The sequence below is a fragment of the Aphidius gifuensis genome, linkage group LG4 (genome assembly GCF_014905175.1).
Source record: "Aphidius gifuensis isolate YNYX2018 linkage group LG4, ASM1490517v1, whole genome shotgun sequence".
Classification (NCBI taxonomy): Eukaryota; Metazoa; Arthropoda; class Insecta; order Hymenoptera; family Braconidae; genus Aphidius; species Aphidius gifuensis.
In genome coordinates this window covers 5,993,290-6,020,442 of record NC_057791.1, presented here as the reverse complement: position 1 = coordinate 6,020,442, position 27,153 = coordinate 5,993,290, and the positions used below count along the sequence as shown (strand labels likewise).

The 27,153-nt window shown below is 23.5% G+C and overlaps 3 protein-coding genes across 5 annotated transcripts; 2 read left to right on the top strand and 1 right to left on the bottom strand.

Annotated features, from left to right (window-relative positions):
• Positions 1-3,811: 3,811 nt before the first annotated feature.
• LOC122854887 (ejaculatory bulb-specific protein 3-like) lies at positions 3,812-4,576 on the top strand. The gene is made up of 2 exons (XM_044155913.1): positions 3,812-4,100; positions 4,339-4,576. Exons 1-2 carry the CDS (start codon positions 3,914-3,916, stop codon positions 4,524-4,526), a joined length of 375 nt encoding a protein of 124 aa, XP_044011848.1. The 5' UTR covers positions 3,812-3,913; the 3' UTR covers positions 4,527-4,576.
• Positions 4,577-5,117: 541 nt separating this feature from the next.
• On the bottom strand, positions 5,118-7,276 carry LOC122854886 (cyclin-dependent kinase 10). The gene is made up of 6 exons (XM_044155909.1): positions 6,934-7,276; positions 6,685-6,830; positions 6,002-6,602; positions 5,610-5,906; positions 5,396-5,529; positions 5,118-5,322 (listed from the first exon to the last, which is right to left on the bottom strand). The coding sequence occupies exons 1-6, from the start codon at positions 6,941-6,943 to the stop codon at positions 5,287-5,289; spliced, it is 1,224 nt and encodes a 407-aa protein (XP_044011844.1). The 5' UTR covers positions 6,944-7,276; the 3' UTR covers positions 5,118-5,286.
• Positions 7,277-7,469: 193 nt separating this feature from the next.
• Positions 7,470-26,772, top strand: LOC122854885 (SLIT-ROBO Rho GTPase-activating protein 1-like). Of its 3 annotated transcripts, none has more exons than XM_044155906.1 (9): positions 7,470-8,407; positions 17,894-18,077; positions 18,154-18,319; positions 18,407-18,631; positions 19,782-20,408; positions 20,840-21,731; positions 21,802-21,982; positions 23,196-23,442; positions 24,841-26,772. In XM_044155906.1, the coding sequence occupies exons 1-9, from the start codon at positions 8,326-8,328 to the stop codon at positions 25,915-25,917; spliced, it is 3,681 nt and encodes a 1,226-aa protein (XP_044011841.1). In that variant the 5' UTR covers positions 7,470-8,325; the 3' UTR covers positions 25,918-26,772. The 3 variants fall into 3 exon arrangements, with proteins under 3 accessions (XP_044011841.1, XP_044011842.1, XP_044011843.1); XM_044155907.1 differs by lacking the exon at positions 7,470-8,407 and adding an exon at positions 13,138-13,931; XM_044155908.1 differs by lacking the exon at positions 7,470-8,407 and adding an exon at positions 15,858-15,995.
• Positions 26,773-27,153: the final 381 nt, after the last annotated feature.

Below are 27,153 nucleotides of genomic sequence, written 5' to 3'. Positions count from 1 at the left end.
TGCAAAATATTAGAAAACCGCTTGACAAGATGAATGAAAAATAAAATGTACAATCATTTATTGATATATTATTAACAAGTGGTCCAGACAATCAAGACTATCCTAGAATTGGATTTATGCCAAAGTTTGACGTAGTAGGTCGTCTTATTGATTTACCAGCAGTTCAAGCTCATAAAAAAAGTCTTTTAACTATATTACACAGTAAAAAATAGTTGGTAAAATTAACAAATTCAGTTTGTTAATTTAGGTCCACCAACAAAACGTTTGTTAATTTAACAAACATTTTATTTGTTAAATTAGGTCTACAAATAACTGTTTGTTAATTTTACAAATTTTTGTTTGTAAAATGAAATTTACAAACAGCTGTTTGTTAATTTTACAAATACTTTTTGTTAAATTTTTTTTTTTTTTGTGCAAGCAAAAAAATAAATGTCTATTCATTTATATAATATTTTTTGATACGTAAATTTTATTATTTTTTCAAATATTCTACTTATTTTTACATTAAATCTTCATTTATATATGCTTCGAGCCAATTTAACACAAAAAAATTTGTAAAATTAACAACCGGAGTTTGTAAAAACATTTTACAAATTTTTTGTTGGTAAAATTAACAAACAGAGTTTGTAAAATTAACAAACGGAGTTTGTAAAAATATTTTACAAATTTTTTGTTTGTAAAATTAACAAATAAAATTTGTCAAAAGATTTTACAAATTTTTTTTTGTTAAATTAACAAACAAAAATTTGACAAACGACTAAAGTCTACAAATTACAAACGAATTACCAACTTTTTTTTACTGTGTATACATAATAATACCAAATTCACTGAAGTTGATGCTACCGATGTGAAACCTACAATATCAAGTTACTCAGTCTACTATATTGATGGTTTGGTCAATGAAGTAACTCATCAAATGTGGGCTAATATGAAAAATGTGGTACAAAAAGTCCAAGTATTTTATGATGACTTGTTTGAAAATGTGCTCGACACGATACATTCTTTGAATGACAAAAAGATGGTTGTTGACATTGATCCATCAGAAGCCAAATTCTTTTTAGCGAAGCTTAATAAAGGGTCAAGTGCACTATCGAAAATCGTCAAAAAAAAAAGAAAGTAAAATTACATTCAGTAAATTATTTGAATTGATTATTAGTATAGTGCATGGACTTTAGAAATCAACGTGACGCAAAAAGTTGTATCGAATATTTCAAATCAACAAAAAGATCTTGAATTTTTACTTACGATATAATAATTATTACAGAAAGAAATACAAACTATTGAGAATAATCACAAGTTAGTTTAGCTCAGAGCCAGTGAATTGGAAAAAAAAAGAATAAATGTTCTCGAAGAATATGAAAGGGAGTTATTGAAGACGTTGAGTTAATAAATTTTCGGGATTTGACTATTATGTTCATCATTTCGTTGTTTTAATATCTTTGTTCAATAACTATTTTATCTATTTTGTTTTTTAAATTATATAAATTATCTATAGATTCGACACTATAAAGATTGAGATTCATGATATTTTCTTTATATTCCTTTTCGTCTGTTGATCGTTTATTGTTGAGTGCATTCCGTTCTTTTTCTACTAAATTCAACACATTTTTTTCTAACTGGAAGATATGCAATTCGAGAAATATCTTCAATCACATACAATTTTGAATGATGATAATGCTGAGCCGTCACCACAGCCAATGAGCCATCAACAACTCAATTAACTCCACATAAAAAAATTATAATTCCTGGTGGCAATATATACCTGAAGAATGCCTCAGCAACTAGCTATCAAACCATCTCAAAAAGAATATAAAATGCAGTTGACCTTGAAGTCGAAAAAAAAAAAATTTTAATTAAAATAAACTAGCATTATTGCGCACATGCAATATGTCAATGTCAGCCTTCAATTCAACATCAAAAGATAATTTTAAATCATGTTAAAATCAAACAGCGTTTTGTATCAATGAACAAAAAAATAAATAAATGATTTATATTCACAAGAGACAGTGCAGTAAATGCGCAATTCATCAACAAATACCATGTCGAAATATCAAAACGATATAATCAACAGTTTTTTAAGTTCAATGTTCTCATCGTCTGACCTTGAGCTTATTTTCATTAAATAAATAAATAAATAACTTCCAGGAAATTTGTTGAAAACATCGACATGTTAAAATTCTTTTTTTTTTTAAATATATAATAAAATAACATTTTTATTAGAATAAAAAAAATATTGAAGTTTTAGGTTCTGGATATTTTTAAATATAACTCAAAAATGTGTATACATATTATATTTTTTTTATCGTTCATAATAAATGTTAGATATATTTTTAAAACTTTTTTAGTCTCTGGATATTCATCATTCATGTATTTTAGTTTTTCATTAAAAAGAGGGGATACGTTAACGTTTATAGTGAAATTTTCATGTTTTTGCGACCCTCATCAGTCGAAATCCTGACATCAAAATCAAATCATCATTAAAAAAAAAAAAAACCAAAAACAACTTAAAACACGTGTTAATATCTTTTGTTGAAAAAAAAAAAGACAAGTCAAAAATGCCAGCAGCACATGAAACTCGCAATATATTAATAACATATGTAATTTTATTATTTCTTCTGATTTGTCTCTGGGCGTTATATTCATTATTTTAATTGAATCAAAATGATTATATTAAAAAAATTAAACTAAAACTGGTATGTAAATTTTATTTTTATTTTATTATTATTTAAATTATAACTGTGTCTTTTTTCGAGCATCGAAATCTCTAGAAATATTCGAAATATTCGCGCGTTTATTTAAATAAAAAAAATCTAATTGTTGTTTTTTTTTTTTAAATTTAATACTAATTTCATTGCAGGATTAAAACTTGTCATCAAAATGGATCTATAAAATAAACGAAAAAAATGTATTATCAATGGGATCCAGGCCGTTGAAATAATTACCATCAAGGATCGATTTCATTATTCTCAGAAACAAAAATTTTTAAATTGTGTAATTGTGTAATAATATTTTTTCAACGTTTAAAAAAAATATGTTATGAAATTTTTCAACATGACCATTCGATGAGTTTATTTTTGATTTTACTTTCTATTGATTTGATTACGTAATAATATTTTAGTTAGATTTTTATTTCTCTTTTATTTATTTTTTTTTGTTCATTATAATATATTTTATTTTGAGTTTATTAAAATATTTCAATATAACAAATTGATGATACAGTGTAGATATAAAGTTATTTAAAAATAGATGATGTTAATTTCCAGTAAGAATTTGACCTATTTTCATATGTACCAAAAATAAATAATTCACGTAATGAACCACCTGGACAGTGTTTTGTATATTTGAGGCTTTAATTTTTTTATCTTTTTTTTATTTTCAAGGTCACTTTGTTTAAATCATAAAATAACAATTGAAAATATATTTTTAAAATTACTTAAATATTAAAAATTATAAATTCATTTATTTAAAAAAAAAAAATAAAAACTTTTTTTTTCATGTAACAAATTTACTTATTTAATTATTAAATTACATGATTTTTTTTTTTTTTTTCAAATGAAAATTGAAATAAATAAAATATAACAATTTCATTTTTATGATAATATTCAAAACTATAAAGAAAAAAAATAATAAATTCTATCGAAATAATAGATTTTAAAATTTCTTAGAAAAATATTAAATAATTGCTATTGGTAATAAAAATGAACGTGCCATGAATATAAGGAAAAAAAAAAACCGTTTTAAATAAAAGGTAAAAAAAAAATACAACTCCCACCATTATGTCCACATCTTTTCCTATATAAGTCATGATTTCTACTCAATATTTTCACTTTCGTTGCTCGATCACTTTCAATTTCTGTATTGCTTTTATTATTATTATTTATTTTAAATTTGTTGGCACGTTATATTCGTCAATATGAGGTCAATATTTGTCATAATTTTTATTGCAATTTGTGTTGTTGTTGCTGCTGAGGAAAAATTATCAAGTAAATATGATGATATTGATGTTGATAAAATATTACAAAATAACAGAGTTTTAACAAATTACATCAAGTGTATTCTTGGGGAGGGTTCATGCACAGCTGAAGGAAGAGAATTAAAAAGTAAGTTTATTATTTAATTTAAAAAATAAATAAAATATAAATTTACCAATTTATTGTTTTTTTTGTTAAATATTTTATATATATTGTTTATAAAAATGAAAGTTATTATTATGTAAAAAAATAACTTTCACTTTTCTTGATAACCAATTGATTGTGTAATTGATTGTAAAAAAAAAAAAGAAAAATTTTAAATTATAATTTATCAATGTAGTAATTATTGTTTTGTGATTTTTTACAGAAACACTTCCAGATGCAATTAGATCACAGTGTAGTAAATGTGATGCCAAACAAAAATCAATGGTTAATAAAGTTATAAATCATTTGATAACAAAAAGACCAACTGATTGGGACAGGCTTGCAAAAAAATTCGATCCAATGGGAGAATACAAAAAAAGCTTTGAAGCACAAGCTGGTAAAACAGCATAATAAAATTAATTGTAAAATTTTTCTATAAATAAATATAATTTTAAATGATATATTGATTTGACTTTGTTTCTTCTTAATTTTTATATAATAGTTGTGTTGTTAGAAATATTTTTTTTCGCATTGATAAATAATTTAGAAACGAAAAGAGTATAATATTCGGAAAAAAGAATCAATATAAATCGAGCAAGATTTATTTTGAAGCTTAAAAAATAATTGATGTCAGAAGTATCACGAGTTCTTTGTTGATTTTCAATTGCAACGGTTGACTACATCATCACTGCGAGAAAGGAAATGATTAGTCAGCTCACTGAATCGGTAAAAAAAATCAACTGTATTATTATTAAAAATCTAGAAAAAAAAGTTTTAATTAATAATGAAAGTAATAATATTGTAAATAGTTATAAATATTTTACTTACATAATGTTTAATTATTAAGATAAATAATACAAATATTTAAAATAAGCATTGCTAAATTCAAACAGGTAAGTACAGCTGAGAAAAATTAATTGAAAAAAAGAAAATGATTAAAAGCGTAATTACTACAATTCAAAAAAAAAATACAATGAAATTAATAGAAATTTAAAATCATAATTTTTATTAATTAATAGTTTATTATTGTTTTTTGATAATTATTTTTTTTGTGTTTATACTGATGGTGATGACAACGATGATGAATTATGAAATATTAATTCAAGTGATTTTCGAAATGTTTAAAAAATTTATAAAACATTTATTTATAAATGTCTTTCTTTTAAAATAATTATTCTATTCTTCTTTTCTTGACTAGTGATCCAAGCTGAAATAAATAAAAAATAAATAAATAATATTTTCAAAAAAGAAAAAATAATTTATAGAAATTAAATACAAACCAAATCAGATATTGCTGGTAAATTATTTGTCTGATCAACAGCAATTGGTTCAGGTTCTGGAGCATCTTTTGTTTGTCCAGTTTTTTTCATATTTCTGTGTTGTGGAAATGTTGGCATTAATTTTGGATCACAAGCTGAAAAAATTAAATAAATATTAATATTATTTTTCCTACAAATTCATTTAAAATAAAAATTTAATAAAATTTAAACTTACGTAATGGTATTTCTTTAAAATAACTGCTTTGTAAACATTCTTCAGCAGTTGCACGTTTTTTTGGATCATACATAAACAAAAAATTAAGTAATCTAAGTCCAGCAGCAGTTAACCATGGAAATTTTTGTTTTAAATTATTGTATGGTTGTTGTTTCAATGCAAAATTTTGAAGACCAGGAAGTGCATTAAATCCAGGCCATATTGCTTCACTTGGTGTACCAAGTAGACTTACAATTAATTCAAGTTGACCAATTTCAGATCGTCCTGGTAAGAGTGGTCTATTTCCCAGTAATTCTCCTAAAATAATATCGAAAAAAAAAATGATTAACTTCAATACCAACTAGAATCGTTAATTGTTAATTAAATGAAAAATATATATTAGTTTTTTTTACCAAGTATACAACCAGCAGCCCACATGTCAACAGAAGTTGTTTGTGTTTTAGCTTGAAGCAATAATTCTGGTGCTCTGTACCATAGTGTAACGACTCTTGGTGTCATTGGTTTTAATGGAAGTCCAAACCATCTTGCTAATCCAAAATCAGCAATTTTAACACAACCTTTATCAGTCATTAATAAATTTGATACTTTTAAATCTCTGTGTACAATAAAATTTTTATGCAAATATTTTAATCCTTTTAATACTTGAAGTACAATACATTTAACTTGACTTTCAGTAAATGGTGATTGCATATTATCAAGAAGACTTGCAAGATCTTGTTCACAATATTCCATTGATAAAAATATACTTTCCAAACTACGTCCAACAACAACTTCTTTAAGTTGAACAATATTTTCATGATGACATGATAATAATACACTTATTTCACGAAGACTACTAACTGGTAATCCATCTTTTTCATTTTCCATACGTACTTTTTTTAATGCAACAATTTTATTTGTTTTTGTATCTTTTGCACGATAAACAATTCCATATGTTCCTTCACCAATACGATTTAATTTTTCAAATTCCGATACAAATCTACATTTACCAAGCTATAGGTGTAATAAACAATATATAATTTAATTATAATCAATTTATTGATTATTGTTTATTAATAATTTATAATATACTTACGACATCTTGTTCTGGTATTTCCATTGGTTTTCCAGTCAATAATGACGTTAAAATACCTCGTCTTGTTACTGGAGCTGTTGGATCTGGTCCAGCTTCAATAATTACGTTACTATCACTGCCATTATAATCACTCGTTTTTTCATCTTCTAAAAATTTATTTATCAATTTTATTTTTATTTATACAGACAACAACACCACGTTTATAAATTTAACCTAAAAATTTAATATAAACAATTGTGTCAAATTTACCTTTCGTCATGATGTATTGATGAAAAACTTTTTTTTGTTCTGTTGTTGATTGTTGTTAATTTATGGATTTTATAATTATTGTTTTATAAATTTTATAAATGTTTATTTATTATTATTTATTATTTAATTATGTAAACAATGATTTGAGTTGAGTTAAAATTTAAAAACAAAAAACACACAAGCCGACGTTGATGATGACGACTCGGTAGCCATTGTTTAGATTTTAGAGATTTATTTTATCAACACAAATTCTAAAAAGTCTAAAAAAAAATCTATTAGATGTCACTTGCTCCTTCAAACTTGAGGCAGTAAAACAGTTATCTGACACTATTTTTCTTTTGTTCCCGGCAAGCGTGGAGTTGCTAAGCAACACATGCGTTTTTTATGTTTTTTTTTTATTTAGTTTTCATGCTTCTTTTTCCCCCTTCAATGTTAAATTAATATAAACCCCGCGTGCATCGAACTAAGAATATCTTTTCTTCCCCTTCTTTATATAATACATGTGCCTTATATATATATATATATATATATATTATTTTTTTTTTTTATCATACAACACAAATAAAAAAGCACACATTGAAAATAAAACTTTTGTCTCTCTTTTTTTTTCTTTTTTGGGACTTGATCGTTTTCTTTCGACCAACAGTAACGCAGCGACTTTGTAGGAATAAACGTTGATCTTTTATTCACTTATTATTATTTTATACATTTTTTAAAAATATATATATACATATTTTTTATTTATAAATAATACGAAAATTTAAAAATACGAGTGTTTTAACAATTAAATAATTATTAAGTGATTGTTTTATTTATATTAAATAATAATAAAAATTAAATTATTCATCAAAAAAATATAATTGTTTTATATTTTGGAGTTATAAACATAAAAAAAATATTTATTGTGAGTATTTGTGTGTGCGTGTGTGTATTATGTTATCATATGTTTTTTTTTCGAAATTATCTTGAAAAATAATTTTACTTTTTTACACAATTTTTTGTGATTTTAAGGTACTAAAATAACTTGATAATTTTTTAGATATTTGTTGTTTTTATTTTTTTTTTCCTTAAATTATTATTGTTATTGTTGTAGTCTTTTTTTTTTTTTATTTACCTTACTTTAAAGCCTCGTATTCTTATCGTTGTAAAAACATGCAAAAAAATTTATTATTCTAAAATCATGAAAATTGTATAAATATAGCTTAATCGTCAATAATAAACAATTTTCCCGCCAAATTAAAAAAAAACGCGTATTTAAAAAAAGTAAAAATTAAGTTAAAAATGACTATAGTTTAATGCTGGTTTTTAAAAAAATAATATTGTTTGGTCAATTGGTGTTTTCACGAGTGAGAAGATAAAAAATATATATAAAAAAAAAAGAAAATAGTGAAAATGGACGAGGAGCACGAAATTGATGGAGTCAAATCGCCAATCAAGCGATTAGGATCAACAAGAAAATTACTTGTTTTTAACAGTAAGTTAAAAATTAAAATTTTTCAATTAATTTTACTTTTAAAAAAATTATTTAAAAAACAATTACCAAAGCCTTTGTATTTTTTAGTATTTTTTTTTAGTTTTTTCTTTTTCAAGACGCAATTTAAATATTAAAAAAAAACTTATATACATATACTGAATTGAAATTACAGAATATAATATAAATTGATTGCGCATGATTGGCGAGTGTCACTCTTCTATAATATAATAACTTTATATATATTCATTTAATTTATTTCATTTTTATAAATAATCTCCCACGATCGTACCTTTTTCTCGTGGGAATATTTTGTTATTTTTATCAAATATAATTAATAATATTTTTAAATAAATAAACAAGATTTTAATTATAAAATTAACATCTGTTGAATTTTTATTATATTTTAACTGTGGAAAAATAATTGAGTTTTATAATTTTAAAAATACAAAAGGTGTACATACATGCAATTTTCATTCATGCAATTTTGGAGTTTGTATTGTTGCATTTTTGTACACTATTTAATATAAATTTAATTAAAGCTCTTTTATTTATTTTTTTTATAAATTAAAAATACTCTATTTTAAAATTCATCTATTTTTTTTTTTTTTAAAATACTATTTTGTTTTTTTTTATATTTGTTTGATAATTAAACACTGGCAAGTTGCCAAAAAAAAAAAACGAAAAAAAAATCCTTGTTTCTTGCATACTAAGTATTTAAATATTCAATCGAAAAACTAAGAAGAGAAATGATCGGTAGATCTTGAATTAAAAAAAATTTTTTTTTTTATTTAATTTGTGTGTTCGATTAACCTCGAAGAACCAGTTAGCCAATGGTGAAAGTCTTAAAGTACCTTTTAATAGTCTTATTTTTATTTTTTAAATAATTTTTTTGTTCATAATCTATCAAGCAAAAACAAAGAAATTTTTTCGTAGAAATTTAAGGCTTATTAAGTTAAAAATCATGTTAAAAAAATAAAAAATACACAATTAAATTTTATTATTCTAAATTAAATAATAACAATAATTACTATTATTTTTATTATATATATATAGAATATTTATGAAAATAAATTTAAATATTAAACTTGGCTAAAATTTTAACGTTCAAAACTTATTTAATCGTTACCACTATATTTTATTTTTTATTCTCTATTTTTTTTAAATCTAAAATTAGATATTTTTCTTAAACATACAAATGCATGAAGAGAAATAGATGCTTTAACACTTCCTACAATAAATTTAAACATGTGTGTTAAAACTGTTTTTAAAAAATTAGATAAATTTTTTTTTTAAAACTTAATAAATAAATTTTTGTTAATTTAAAATTACTAATTATTTTTTTTTCTTTTATTAAAAACTGGTTTTTATTATCACCTGTCCAACTTTTTTAACACAAATTAACGTATATATATATTCGTAATTTCCATTTACTGTTATTTATGAGAAATGTAAGGAAAAAAAATAAAAAAGTTTGTATTCATTGGTTTATAAAAATATTTAAAATTTACACAAAAAGTTTGATACATTATTAATCATATTAATTTGATTATTTATTGATAATTTTACTAATATTAGTTTGAAAATAACAAAAGGTCAAAAAATTGCGTAACTGTTATCTTTGCAAAACATGCGAGTAAATTATAAACATTTAAACTTGTCTGTAAAACATTTCAAAAAATAATCGACACGATTAAATTTTTTTCTAAATTGTTGTTATATATATCATTGGAGTAATTAATTAATTGAAAATGATATAATGATGATCAATTAAGAACTGCGCATGTGTATGGTATCGGGTATATTATTTTTACACAAACCAACTTAAACCGACTTAACCGGCACATGGTGTGTATCACATGGTCCATACAAGAAACACGACCTTAAATTTTGTATTTGTATGTCCCTGAATATATATGTGTTCGATTATATATATATGTACATATTGAGGAATGTTTATATGCACAGTGGCTCAATGTGAATGAAACGGATACATTGAACATAGACATGTCTATACATAATTTAAAGTGATTTAGCTATTTCAAGATTCAATTTATTTTAAGACATTTTTTCATGTCATTTGGGGATTTTGAAATTGACACAATGATGCGTGAATAATAAATTTTCAGATGTAATCTGTTATTTTGTTGATTTTCTCCGAATTTTTATAGAAATTGAGTAATTTTTCCGGAAATCCGTCCGACAGAAAAACGGAGTAAAAATAGAAAAAATTAATAATTTTTTTCTCTATAATTTTACTCCGGTATAATTCGGATATTTTTTACATTTCATATACTTTGCTTTTGTCCGATTGATTACAAAATAAAAAACGGAGTAAATCAAAGAAAAAATTTTCCTCGTTTTATACAACTTTCTTTTAATATTACTAAAAATTTTACCGAAATTTTTTCTCATTTTATATTCAAATTCTCCGAAATAAATTTAAAAAAAACGGAGTAAAACGAAGAAATTATTTTAACCAAAAATTGATCAATACATATTCGTTTTTTTTTTTAAATATAATTTACAGATTATAAATGTCTAACCATTAAATTTAATGACGATAATCTGCTAATTAATAAATTTTGATAATATGTACAATGTACATAGTTCAATCAATTAATACTCAATTCAATCAACTCATTTTTAATCAATGAATTGATTAATTTAATTATTTAAATTCCAATATCTACAATGAATATAAATATTGTTAAAAATATGTTTCTTGCACAGTTAAATAATTATTTTTCTAAACCGCATACATTCAAAGTTTATTATTGATCCAATAAATAAAATTTGCCAAATTAATTTTTCATCTTTAAACAATAAATCAACCTCAAAATTTATTTTCTTATTCGCACAACAAAAACAACAACAATAACGCAATAATCGAAAAGTTATCGTGCAATATAGTTGACGCACAGACTTTGTGTATGTGTCGTTTAATTTATTTTTATTTTTTTATATACGGAAATTACAAGTGAAAAATATTTTTAAAAAAAATGCTTATTATAGCATGTACATAAATAAATGTATATATAAACAAGTGTATTTATTTTGAGCATGTTACATATAATCGTAAAATATCGAGCATAAAACAAAGCTTCAATTTATTTCCTTCCTTTTCTCACTATATTTTTCATTACTTATTTTTTATCTTTTTGATTAAATAAAGAAAATAATAATAACAATCGTTTTGTCAATAAAATAGTATTTTGCTGTTGAACAAATACATTATTTTTTTTTTTTTTTTATATATAAGTATATTATACGATTTCTCTTATCCACAAGAGTTGAAAGAAACTTATCGCAGACCTAACCACCGCAATACATTGCCCCAGGAGTTTTGCCATTTATTTATTTTTATTTTTTCATTGTTAGTCTTATTATTTATTTATTTTATTTCATTATTACATTTTCTGCCTCGGGCATTTAAATGACATGGCTAATATTCTTATCATTTTTACTCACAAAAAATACAAACTATAAATTATTATTTATTTTCCAAAATGTATTTTTTTTTTTCCATTTTATTGCGTGATACCAGGTTTAATTATACTAATTTTTTATTTTTAAATTAATCTACATTTAAGTTAATTAAAACGTCACAATTTCGTTGGTTTTAAAAATACATTTTCGTAAATTAAAAAAAAAAAATAATGTCCCTCCGGAAGCAGCCTTCAGCTAGTGATGGTTTTTTAAAAAATAACTCATTTGGGCAGATGAAATTATAAGGCTTTAATTAAAATTTTTAAAATATTATTATTCGCGACATAAAATTTCTAGCTATTGTCAAGCATGATTGACTTTTCAATAAGCCCCTGCACAAAAAGAAAAATTGTTTGATTACAATTTTGTAAAAGAAAATTTTAATTTACAAAAAAAAAAAAAAAAAATGATTAAAAATAATTTAAAAATTAAAGATAAAGGGTGTGAAAGGGTTTTTTGTTGCGTGACGACCTTGATTTATTTCACCTTTAACAATAATAAAAATCAAGGTTGGTAACATCAACAAAAACACACCCAAATAAACAATAAAAACTTTTGACCCTCTCTCTCTCTATTTATTTATTTATCTATTTATTTATTTAAAAAAAAAAAAAAGCATGTAACTGAATGCCATAGTCATGGTCATGCCCAGTATTTTTAAAAATATAAATAATTTTTATATTTATAAACAAAATAAAATAAAAAACAAAAATGAGTAAATAAAAAATAAAGATAATTATTGTTCATTTATTTATCCATTTATTTATAATTTAAAAAATTGTAGAGTTATTAATTCATCTACTTGTACATAGTTTTTTTAAAAATAATTATTATAATTGAAGGGTGATTTTTTTTTACTCATTGTTGATAAAAACAAAATGATAGACATCATCATCTTCCTATTATTTTATAATTTTTTTTTTCTCCCTCTTTGGGATTATTATTATACTCTTCCGAGGTCGTTTGTGATCACAACCACATAAAATTTAATCCACATATATATACAAACACATAATCATTTTCATTATTCTGTCCTTTTTTTTCTCTCAAGATCCCGCAATGTGTTTTGTTGGTTCGCATGATATCCAGATTCCCCAGTGTTGTCTTTCATCCACCAGCACAAGAAGATGTAGAGAAAGAAGAAAAAGTAAAATATAAAAAAAGAAAAAAGATGAGAATTTCATGTTCATGTTATAATACAAAGATAAAACATTAAATAAAGAGTGGGGATCAAAAAAAAAAAAAATACATTTTTGCTTGGCATCGTTTTCATCAGTTTTCATCTGTTTCTTGATGGTCAGTTTGCATTTGCAACTCCATTCTTAAACATCTTATAAATATAAACAAATATTTATTAATTAAAATAGTTAATCAATTATAATTGATGAATCAAAGTGTTGATAAATTAAAATTAGTTTTTTTTGGTCAAAGTGAATCTTGAATTTTGATAGCCCGGAAGTAAGATGATAATAATAAAATATAATTTATACATTGGTTTCATTGCGCAGCATCTGTATAAATTTTGTTTATGTGTTTGAGTGAGATAGTTTAACAAAGAGGCATCATATGTATATGTTTACTGTGTGTATTAGTGTTTGAATAAAAAAAAAAAAAGAAGGAAGATGAATCCCGGTTGCTTGGCGACCAGTTCGATCCCAGCCGGCTGAGACTCAAGTTTTTTTTTTTTTTCTGTTGTTTATTTGGTGCACACCCTTAAACTTAAAACTTGAAAAAAAAATATAAATAAATAAAATAATATTTAATATTAATAATAATCTAAAATATATATATTAATAATTGTGATTTTTATTTAATAAAAAAAAGTGTGTTAAAAATATTTTATAAATGATTAATTATCATGAAGATTGTGAATTAGTTGTATTGTTTTGACAAGTGTTTTTTTTTTTTTTCTTGAACAATTTTTTTGTTGTTATTATTAATTAGTGAATTAGGATAATAATCATGTTTCAGTGTATTATTCAACAGAGAAATGGATGGATTCATCCTTCAAATCCTGACACTAAGGATGTTTTTCCAGGTAGAAAAACTGGATATATTTTATTTATTTATTTATAAAATCAATTTCTAAAAGCTGGTTTTTATAATGTTGCTTGTATCTATGGTAAAGAGAAACTCTTTTAATCGTTTTTTTTTTAATTTTATTTTATAGAAGATAAAGTATTAAATTGATGGACATATTTTACTCACAAATAGTTAATTAATAATTATAACAATAAACTCCAAAACAAAAAAAAAACATCCAAACTTATTTCTTCATTAAAAAAGTATGTATATTTATCAAGTATCTTTTACATTAAATATGAATATATATGCGTCAAATATACATATGTCTATATATACCATATATATCATATTTTCCATCATCAATTCTACGATTAATTATCTTAGTTATTACATATTCGTATTTATACTATACATTAAATATTATATTTATAATTTTAAAAAAATCTCAATCTTTATTTTTTATGAATTTCATTATAACACTTAATCTCAATTTTTATGTATTCATAATCTTTCATTACTTACATGTTATAAAATTTGATAAATGTACATGCTATTCATGTTATTCAAATAAAACTAAATATACTTACATCTTTGTAAATCATAAATATAACTTTAAAAAAAAAATTCACATCTAATATATATATTTGAAAAAATAATTTGACATTTCGATTGAGTTAATAAACAACCATGAGTTGTTGTTGTATATTATTTTATATTCAAACAGGAAGGAAACTGATAGAGAAATATACTGCTGCATATTAATCCATCGTATTGTCCCTTCTCCTCTTTACTAGTCATATTCATCGTCTCATTGTAAATTATTTAGGTGCGCCATAAACTTCAATTACCCTCTCTTTACCTTCAATTTTTGTTAATATTGTTACTCACTTTATTTGCTTCCTCTCATCTTCAATCATTCGCATCGATTCAATAATTATTATTACGCCTTTGACAATCACCTTCAATTCTCATTAATATAAATACCTCAAGTATAATTTCAGTAAATATAAAATTAGATTTCAAAAAAAAAAAAAAAAAAAATAGTTATTCTTCTTTGTGTATACTTATCGTGTTTAAAACTAATTGTAGCTAATTTGTTTTTATTGAAAAACATGTAACTTGCTTCAGTCACTTTTCAACAGCCGAGTTGTCAACTTAACGAGAAAATTTTTTTCTTAATTTATGTATGTGTTTATTATTACGTAAAACAAGTGTTATATTAAATTACAGAAATATAATATTTATAAAATTAAAAGTGTAAATTTAATTTCAAAAAAATTAATTCCCTTTTTTTTTTAAATTATAATACTTTAAAAGTACAAAGTTTATTTATTATTATTTATCGATAAATTCCCCTTCTTTATTTTAATAGTTTTTTTTTCCACAATAAATTCGAGTAAAGTGAGTGGCAAAAGTCAAGTAAAACGTAAATTCTTTAACAATATTTTACTATCGTATATATACATAAACTATACAGTTTAAAAATACAAGTGTATAAAGGTGTTGTTTTTGTTGTTATTATAATAATAATTATTATTATTTATGTGAGGGGCATTAGCTCATGGTTCAACGGAACTTTAAGAGTACTAGATATATACAGACAATTTGTTGTAACCTCGATCAACTTTTTATTTATTTATTTTTTCATCTTTCTCTTCAGTAACCAGCTGGTTAACTTTTTTTTTTTATATATATTTTATAATTATTATTAACTGTTCTACTGTGCTATATTGCTAATTTTTCTTTAAAGAAGAAGAAAATAAAAACTTATTGTTAAACAGAAAGAAAAAATATTTATGTTTTATATTTATTTTGATTTATTAAAATAGTTTTTTTATTATTGTGATAATATTTTTGTATAATAAATTTTATTTTATTTAACATTCAAAATATCATATTGTGCAAAATTAAATACAATTATTTTTTATATAAAAAAGTGAAGGAAACGGTCATTTCCTTTGTGTCATTTATAATTAAATATAAAAAATTTTTTTTTCAATTGTAATGAAAGAGAAATAAAATAATAGAATAATGTTCAAATCATCAGCGAGACAGGAAAAGGAGGCATGGACAAAAGGTATCATAAAAAAAAAAAAAATTTAAAAACAATAATTAATTTAAAAAAAACATAAATAATTTTTTTAATTTTTAATTTTTATTGATGTTTGTACAATTGGTTAGAAAAAAAAAAAATTATTTAAAGTTGATGAACTCAAAGTTTAACTGATGTTGCAAATTTGATGCAATCAACTGTTTTTTTTTTTTGTTATTTATTTTTAAACAAGTAATTTAAATGAGAAATTTTTTTATTTAACCAGAACATTTTAATAAAATACTTGGAAATCACAATGTTAAAAAATTAAAAGTAGGATAGTGTCTGGTTTTAATTTTTTTTTTTTTTTTTTTTTTTTTTGAAAAGATGAGTAAAAAAAAAAAAAAGGCTGAACTCTTGTGGGATAAGATCTGATGGGTGTCAATGATGCAAGAATAATTTATAAAATCACAATACATGTTTATAATTCATGAATAAATCATTTTAAAAAATATCAAGACTAAATCGTGATATTATCAAACATACACAAATTTAAAAATATTTAAACAGTTGTTTGTAAATGTTATTAACAGTATAAATATTTAAATAATAATTTAAAATTGATTTATAATATTCACCACATAATAACAAGCAAAATTATATCAAAAAATAAAAAAAAATCATAAGTCGAGGGGAATTAAATTGTCGATGATTCATGGGTGGTGTTGGTTGCTCGTTATTTCCACGTCAGTTACAAGAAAAAAAATCAGTATTAAATTACCTTTTTTTTATTCTTGAAAAGTAACATCGTACATGCCATGTGTCTCGAATCTTTCTTTGATAAAATTCAAAATAAAAATATATATCTACAACAGGGTATCTTGATTCCCCATATAATTTATTCAACACACATGGCATCAAAAAATAAAAATAATAAAAAATCCACAAAATTTTACTAATCAAATTAAATTAATTTAAATGACTATAAAAATAATATTAATTGTTTAAATAATTAAAAATATACATTTTTATATTTATTATTATATTTTTTTCGAGTGGAGAATAAAGATTCTAACGTGGGTGTTTGACATTTGAATGAATGTTCTGTTGAAAGAGGGTGAAAAGAAACGTCATGCATGAAAAAAAAAGAAAAAATAAGGGGAGAAATAGACTGATTTTCACGTGGTGGAAAAATAACGAACTGTCTAGAGAAAAGAAAAAAAAAAAAAAATACTCTTCAAGTAAATAATATAATACAAATTGCATTACTTATATATTTTTTATTATTATTATAAAATATATATCATGAATTTTTGTTGCAGGCATTTCTTTGTCAGTTTACCCTCAACCACTTACTTAAAATATATTTTTTTTTTTTTATTTTGGGGGTTGATATTTACCTCAGTTACATATCCGCTGATGATGGGGTCATGTGTGCAATATAAAAACAGCCTTATGGTCATCGATTTTTTGTTTTGTAAATACAAAAAAAAAAATAATCATAATAACTGCAAAAGAAATAAAACAGAGCAGCAGCCTATTTTTAAATAAACAATAGAAATATATATATATATTTTTTTTTTTTTGAATAAATAGAAAAGTCTTAAAAAAAGATTGTTGGCCTATTTTGTTTTTTACTATTGACAATGAGGAAAATGTTTATTATCGTCCATGTGAATAATTAGTAGTTGAAAAAGAAAAAAAAAATTAAAAGATAAAAAAAAAAAGGATCATTAAAAGTTATTTTTAAAAATGAAATTCTTTTTTTTTTAACTTAGAAAGAGAGAGACAAGTTTTTCATTATTATTCAAACAGTCAGCCGGAAGTCTGTTGTTCAATTTAATGAAATGTCAATTCTAAAAAAACGTGTACAATTTTTTGAACGATTATTTTATGAATTTAAATTGTTTTTAAATATTGATTATTTGTTTATTAAATTACAGATATAAGACTGCAATTAAATGAGCAGTTGAGATGTCTAGACGTAAGAATGGAGTCCCAGGTGGCTCTTGTTGCCGAATTACAAGATTTTTTTCGTCGACGTGCAGAATTAGAGTTAGACTACAGCAAGTCACTTGATAAAATGGCAAGAAGTATACAGTTACGACACAAAGAACAAAAACAAAAGTAAATTAAATTTTATATTGTCATTTTAAATGTACACATATAGTATTTTGATTTAAATGAATAACTTTTTTTTTAGAAGAGAACAGTGGCCGTTATTTTCTAGTTACACTTGCTGGCAACAATTGGTTAACGAAACAAAATCATTGAGTAGAGATCATGCAGCATTATCAGAAGTTTACAGTACACATCTTGTTGGTAGATTAAATCAAGTTATGGAAGATGTTCAACGCATTTACAAACGTGTACGTTAAAATTAAAATTACAATTATTTTTTATTTGTTTATTCTTGGAAAGCATAAATAATGTTGATGATTTAATTTATTTAACAGTGTCGTGAAATTGGGTATGAAACACATGAAGAAATTTTAAGAGTACTGCATGAACTCCATACAACTATGAAGACCTATCAAGCATATCAAGCTGAGTCTAGACAAGCTGAGACAAAGCTTCGTGTTGCTGAACAACAAAGAAGTAAACTTGAAGTTACAAATGCACCACCAGAAAAACTAGCACGTAGTAAAAAATACAAGCTTATTGAAAAAGAAGTCAACAAGGTAATTAATTATACAAAAAAAAAAATAAAAAATAAATGATAAAAATTATCTTTAAGGTGATTTAATGATGTGGGGGTATTAGATAATTTAAATATGCATTTCCTGGTGTATATTACAACCTAGATTCCAGTAAATTAAAATAAGTAATCAACTATTTTTATATGGACAGAGTTGATGCTCATCTAGAGAATATTTTATTTCATTTAAAAGTAAAAAATTCAAGTCTTAATTACAACACGAGTCACAAAAGAATAAATTTAATATTTTTATGAAAAACAAAATTATATAATGCTGTTTATTTTTATGACATAATTAATTGATTTATTGGGAGCACTTAAAACATGTTGAATACTTTTTACTAATAAATTATTTCATCTAAATTTATAAAAATCAACTTGACCAGTACAACAGCTATCAGACCACCTCAAGAAATTATTTTTATTCCCAATATAAAAAAGAAAATAATTAAAAAAAAACATTTTTTTCGTGGATTAAAAGTATCAAGAGATTAGTATGTGTTGGTGGTCATGACGTGTAACGGATGTTTAATAAACTAGGGATAGAGTTGAATATTAAAAATAACAATAATTCACAATAAAGACATTTATTCAGTTTCTTTCAAACATTTATCATTATTATTTTTTATTTTCATTGTAAATAAGATTGAAATTTTTATTTATTATAATCTTTAAAATATATATATATTTTTTTAATACATAAATCGACATAAATATTCAGGGCAGTATCACAGGATGTTGAAATTAACTGACTGCGTCATTTTGCCAATTGTTTTTATTCTTTATTATTTTTTATTTTATATATATTTTTTTTTTTAATCTGTCAGTTGCAACTGCAAGTGAATTTTTAAACGAGAACCCCACACGATCCACATGCTCTCAAACAAAATAAAAAATAAAAAAATCTCTTCATTTTTCGTCTTTCTTATTTGTAGAATTTTTTTTTTATTTTCTTCTTTTTTCATCAATGAACCAGACGTTGAGATTTTTTATCTAATTTTTTTCTTCGTCATTGGAAATGAAAGAAAAAAAAATGAGTTCTCGATAAATAGCTCAACATCTGGCTCCAACATATTCAAGATAAAGATTATTAATTTTAACTTTTTAAACCTTTTTTTTTTTATTTTTTACAGAGAAAGAATAAATACACCGAAGCTAAATTGAAAGCTCTAAAAGCAAGAAATGAATATATCCTGTGTTTGGAAGCATCAAATACAACAATTCATAAATATTTTGTTGATGATTTATCAGATTTAATTGATTGTATGGATTTTGGTTTTCATAATTGTATTGCAAGAGCATTATTAATGCATTGTTCAGCTGAAGAAGGACGTCAAAAATCACTTCAATCTGGTGCTGAACAATTGACAAATTGTATTAATTCATTAGATTCACGTGCTGATAAACAACGTTTTCTTGAATCACATCATGCTGCATTTATGATACCAAAAAAACTTGAATTTCAATGTCAACGTGGTGATGAATTACCAGAACCAGAATTACAAAAAGTATTACATGGTGAAATGGAACAAAGACTTGGTCAATTACAACAAAGAGTTACATCATTGAGAACTGAATCTGAAGAAGTATGGAAAACATTAGAAACTGCTGAAGCAAGTCTTATGGAAATGCTAACTGCAAAGGATTATGATTGTACGAGATATTTTGGTGACAATGCTGTGCCAACATCAAGACCACCAGAAACTGTTCAAATTAAACTTCGAGCTGATCGACGAGAAACTGAAGAATTTTATCTAACGGTAAATATTTTTTTTTTTTATAAATATGTATATGTGGCATTTAACGACAAAATGTTTCTCCTCTTTCTTTCTATTTCTCTCAATGTTCATTGTATTCATAATTGTTTTTTTTTAATCTTTGCATAAATCTGCATTATTTAACTGTTGAAATTTACATTTAAACAAAAAAATATATCATTATTTTCAATTATGGACAATTAAGTTTTTCTTCACTTTTTAAGGGTGGTTTTAATTTCTTTTTTTTTAGAGCATAAGAAGTAAAATATACAATCAAAAATAATAATTAAAATATGAATTTAAATTACTTGAATGTTTAAATATTTTTTAAATGAATTTTAATAGCTTTTTTTCAAGTTTACTATCTATTTACAAGTTCTCTAGAGTTGTTGAAATAACAAATTAATGATTTATATGAATTTTTAAAATTACAGAAATTTCGTGAATATTTACTTGGTACATCTAGAATAGCAAGACTAGATTCAAAACAAGATTATATACGTCAAAGTATTCAAGATGCTACAAATGGTACAAGTCCAAATCAATCAATACAAATAACAAAACAAAAACAAGCACGTAGAAAACGTATTGGACGTTTACAAATGAATGGACAACCAAAATTATTTGGTGGTTCACTTGAAGAATATTTAGAAACAACAAATCAAGAAATACCAATTGTTATTAAAAGTTGTATACGTGTTATTAATTTATATGGTTTACATCATCAAGGTATATTTCGTGTATCTGGTTCACAAGTTGAAATTAATAATTTTCGTGAATGGTTTGAACGTGGTGATGATCCACTTGCTGATGTTAATGATGCATCAGATATAAATAGTGTTGGTGGTGTATTAAAATTATATTTACGTGAATTACGTGAACCATTATTTCCAATAATATATTTCGAACATTTAATGGAATTAGCACAATTGGAATCAAAACATGAATTTGTTATTAAAATGAAAGAACTTATAACAAGTTTACCAAGACCAATTGTTATTGTTATGAGATATTTATTTGCATTTTTAAATCATTTATCAGAATTTTCAGATGAAAATATGATGGATCCATATAATCTTGCTATTTGTTTTGGACCAACATTAGTACCAGTACCAGAAGATAAAGATCAAGTACAATATCAAAATCAAGTTAATGAACTTATTAAAAATATTATAACATTTTGTGATGATATATTTCCTGATGATATTGGTGGTATTGAATATGAAAAATATATTAGCAGAGAACCTGATGATGTTGATGTTGGTGATTCACCGACAGATCAAGTTCAAGAAGATATGGATTCAGAAGTTTATCCCTCTGAAGATGGTAAATTATTATTTATAAAATAAAATATAATATTTAATTTATTTATTTATGTATTTATTTATCAATTTAGAAACAGAAAATATGGAAGCAACAGCTCAATTTGATTTTAATGCAAGATCAGAACGTGAATTGAGCTTTAAAAAAGGAGATAATTTGATATTATTTATGCAAGTTAGTAATGATTGGTGGCGTGGATCAGTGGGTGGACGAGAGGGTCTTATTCCTGACAAATATATCATGCTCAAAATAAAGTGAGTTATTACTGTTATTCTTTTATTTTATTTTTAATATATTTTCAACATTAAATTATTTTTATTATTATTATTATTATTTTGTTTCATCATAAAACGAGGGGTGTCCATATGACTTTGAGGTTTTTTTTTTTTTTTTTTTAAATTTAAATTTGGTCAATGACGAGTGTAATTTAATATTGTATTTCTGCAGACCATATGTACCACATTGAAATTTAGGATAAATCAAATTTCAACATTCAGTTGAATTATCTAATCAATAGACCAAGTAGATTTTTCAAGGTCTTTTTATTTTGCCAGGGTAATTTCGTTGTTGTTTTTTTGTGTGTGGTGAAATAGAGGATGGGAATTAAAGCAAATAAACGAGATGTAAATTGAAAAATTTATTAATTTTTATTATGAAATGTAGTAAGGTTGAGAGAATCTCACCAACAAATTACCCACACATGTGATATTATCAAATTGGTACAGTACTAGACAAAACTTTTGAGTTATTATAGAGACTTATTTATTAATTTAACTTAACACTTGACTTTATAGGTTTTTTTTTTTGCTCAATTTGTTGCATGATTTTGTCGGTTTTAAGAAACTTCAAGTACCATTTATTTGGACTTGTTAAGTTAATGAAATTTTCAAATTAGATTGCGCTTGTATATACAGGTCATGACAGTCATTAAAAAAAAATGACTCATTACTATAATTTAAGATTTTAATAAATTAAACTTTTAAAAAGTTAATGTCATTTATTTTTCTATAGTTCTTGATTGAAAAAAAGAAAGGAAAAAAATGTAAAAATTTAAATACATCAATTGGTCAAAAAGATAGTTTTATAATCGCTTTAATTATTGATAATTTTTTCACTGCTATTTGTTCATCTAGATATTAATTTGATTACGACAATATTTTTGTTGTATTTATCCCAGTTTTTTCATAATTGACTTGCATTTTACAAGTCTACTCATTATGAGTTATTAACTAAATAAATTACTCACACTAAATTGTTCTAACAATTAAAAATATCTAAACATAAATCCAGATTAAAATGATAACCTACTTGTTAATTTATTCGACCCAATAAAAACATATTTACCAAAAGCAAAAGAAAAAAAAAACAATAAAAATTGTAATAACAAACATAATATTAATTTTAATAAAACATAATACTTGTTTTATAATAAACATTATTAAATTTATTTATTTAATGTTTTTACAGAGATGAAGAACGTGATAAAGACTTTTTAAAATCATCCAGTGAAGAATCAATGCGTAGAAGAGCATCAAGCTCAGCTGAGAGTGCATTATCAAGTAATAATTCACCATTGATGGGTCCAACAACAAATCATAATAATTGGCCAATAGCATCAAATGATAATTCATCAATAACACACAATGATGTTAATAATGTTGTTATACCATCAACAAATACAACTTGTCTCAATCAAGCAGTCATCAGTCGTGAGGTATTGGAAACCACCGTTTAGCATTCAACAATTAATTTTTTGTTTTACAATTTATTCTTCATCGTTTTAATTAGTGTTGTGCTATTTTTTTTTTTTTTTTCTCTTTCATTATCTCGTTAATTCAAATTGCATGTTTTTATACTTTTATTTATTAATTTTTGTTTTTATTTAATAAAAAAAGCCACTTGCACTGCTTTAAAAAAAAATATTATCACAATTTTACACGATTTCCATTTTACAAGACTGAAGTATTTAATTTTTTTTTCATAATTTTTTGATTAGTTAATTATTTAAAGTAAATTTAGTTTTAGATTTTTGTATAAACATAAAACATTATTTTATAAATAAATTATAAAAAACAATTATAATAATTGCTCGTTTGTGTATGTGTGTCAGTGTGTGTGTGTGCGTGTGTGTAGCTGAGTGTATTTATTTATGTGAAGTTTTTGCATGGCTGATTATTTTTTTTTTATTTTTTATTTATGTTAAAATATTTGTTTGTTTAATTACTTTGTTACTTGGCTGATGGGTTTACTTCATCAATAATATTTTTCCAGATTTATGTTTAATATCAGTGTGATTTTATTAAAAAAAAAAGAATTATTATTTAAAAAAGAAAAAAAACAACGGATTTTTAAAAAACTGTTCGATAAAACTGTTTAAAAGTGTTGTGTTTTTAAAAAAAAAAAATTATATAATAATATTCTGTGTGCGTGTTTGTTTATTTATGCTATTTATTAATTGTTTTATTTATTATAAAAAAAAAATAAAATATATTTTTATAAATATACGGAGGAGAAGGAGTGTCTCTTGAAATTGTAAATTTAATTTGTGAATCCAATATAGAATTCCATTGAACATTCACAGTCATTAATTGATTCTACCAAATGAAGGAATTTTGCTGTTTTTGGATATAACATCATGGATTTAAAAAAAAATAATAATGACCAAATTAATTGGTAAGTAAATTATGTGATGACACCACCTGATCCTCCGCATTTTAACACTATTATTTTTATTATTTTTGTTTGCATTAACATACCGCACATTAATTGAAAAATTATATTTAAAAAAAAAAATTCATCTGGATAGGTAAAAAGCCTTTGAATATAATTTTTAGTGTTTGATGTTGTCTGTAGCGCTCAAAAATAAATAAATAATCTAACACAATAATAATACAGTTTTTTCGAACAATTTTTATCTAAAATTAATCTTAGATATTAAAGTTATTTGCTATAAAAAAAATAAATAATAAAAAATAATATTATCATTCTAATGGCATAATAAAATTGTTATTCTTTTTTTTTTTGTGTTAATTGAATTGATAATATTATTATATATGTAAAAATAATATTTTATTGCTGCTTTTATTTAATAAGTAATTTTTTTCTTGTTTAGGAAATGGCATCAAATAGGTCCAGCAAAGTATCAACTCCATCAGAAGCTGATAAAACAGAGTATCGTAATCAATCAGATAACAATGATGAGAGTGAATCAGTCAATGATTATCTTGATTCAATATCAACAACAAGTGAGCAAGATATAAATCCAGATGAGCCTGATATTGACTACGAAATAGATACAAAAAAAGAATTAAATTCACCAAAAAAACAATGGAAAAATCAATATGAAAAATCAAAAAATGAAACAAATGATAATCAAGATGATGAAATTGATGGATCAAAAGATGAATCAACAACATTTTCAGCAAATCGTGAACTTTGGCAACGTCGTGCATCATCACAATCTCATTTAACAATTCCATCAATAACATCATCATCAGCATCATCAACATCATCATCATCTTCAACCTCATCACAACCATTGATATCTAAATCATTCAGAGTATCACAAGAATTTCGTGATATGCGTCAAAAACATACACCAGATTTAGTTATGGATTTGCCATTATCAGCACAAGATCCAACTAAAAAATCATCAAGTAGTCTTTGTTCATCAGATGATGATAATATACATCAACAATCATCAAGTGTAAATGGTCCAGAATCACCTGATATGAGTACAGCTGCTGAAAGATTTGCAAAACAAAATCAATGTACATTAAAAAAAAATACAAAAACATCATCAAATGCAAATTGTTCAAGTGATATGAGAATAAAATCACTTGTTAATGATGAAGATGAAGATGATGATGATAATGATGCTCAGGATGATGAAGATAATAATGCTGATATTAAAGATATTGTTAGATCAGCAAGTAGCAGTGAATTATCAACAAAAGATAATTTATTAAGATCACCATTACCCCCACGTTCAACACCACTTATTGCTGCTAAATTTGCTGATATGAAATTAACTGGTGGCAGCCAACAGGTGTCTTCATTTAAACCACACGTTAAAATAAAACCAACAATTTTACGTAAACCTATTTTACCATTTCCTCATTCGCACATGAGTCCAGAATTAGCCAGAAAAATTGAAAAACAAGTCCAAAATACTGAACAAGCTAAATAAATTCTCTACTTCCAAATAATAGATTTTTTTTTTTACAAATTTTTTTACAATATAATATTTTGCAAAAAAAAAAAAAATAAATAAACTTTCAAAATAATCGTAATATTTTTCTAAATATTTATCGAATATTTTGGATATCCTGTTTGTATTATTTTTTTACAAAAAAAATATGACAAAATAAAAAATAAAAATAAATTTTTCTTGAAACTTGCAAAACGATACATCTAGTCGTCACATTTAAAAATAAACAACAAATAAAATTACGTCAAATTTAAAATGTATAATTAATTTTAATTAATTTTTATGTCATTTAGAAAATATATATATTTTTTTTTTCTTTAAAAATAATAATTGTTGTTAGAAGTAATAACACGGTGCCGAAATATTTAAAATGTAATAATTTTAATTAATCTACGAATGTCAGTTGAAATGTTCGATATTTATAAAAAGAAAAGAAAATAATAACACCAAGTTACGAAATTTAAATAGTCAAACAGGGTGATAGCCAAAATATTAACTGGCAACTCGTACTAATAATGACCTATATTAACACTTTCCACATTTGATATAAATTTTAATTTATTGTGTAGTCAATAATGCCTTTTTTTTTTTAAATGAAAAAATGTTGTTTAATAAATATTATCAATATATATTAGGTAAATAAAATTAATTGAACATATAGTGGCATATATATAAAAATATATTCTTTAAAAATTACATGTTTTTTGCCGATGATGATGATATAATAAAATTTATTTGTTTTTTTTTTTTTAAATTTAATAATATTACTATCTAAATACTTCTAAAAAAAAAACGAAGAACCAAAGTTAAGGGCATGACACCAAACATGACACAAGAGAATTGAAAGAAAAAAAAAAATAAAAAATACTTTTTCTTTTGTTTAAACAATTATTGTCCTTCTTTTAATTTGTAAAAAAAAAAAAACGAAAAACAAAAAAAAAATGGAATAACATTTTTTACTCTTGATAAAAATTAATTTTAAATAAATAAATAATAATAATAATACTCTTTATACGATTAATAATTTAAGTCTTAATGTCAAGGCATTATTTTTAGATTTTAATATAAACATTTTGTGCATGATTAAGATGGTTTATTAAAACCAATAATAAAGAAAGTTACAGACTGAAAAAAAATAAATATTTTCTTATATTATTCTTCACCCTTTTAAATTTTCCCGGGGGTTGACCGTCATTTTATTCCAGATGTCGCTTT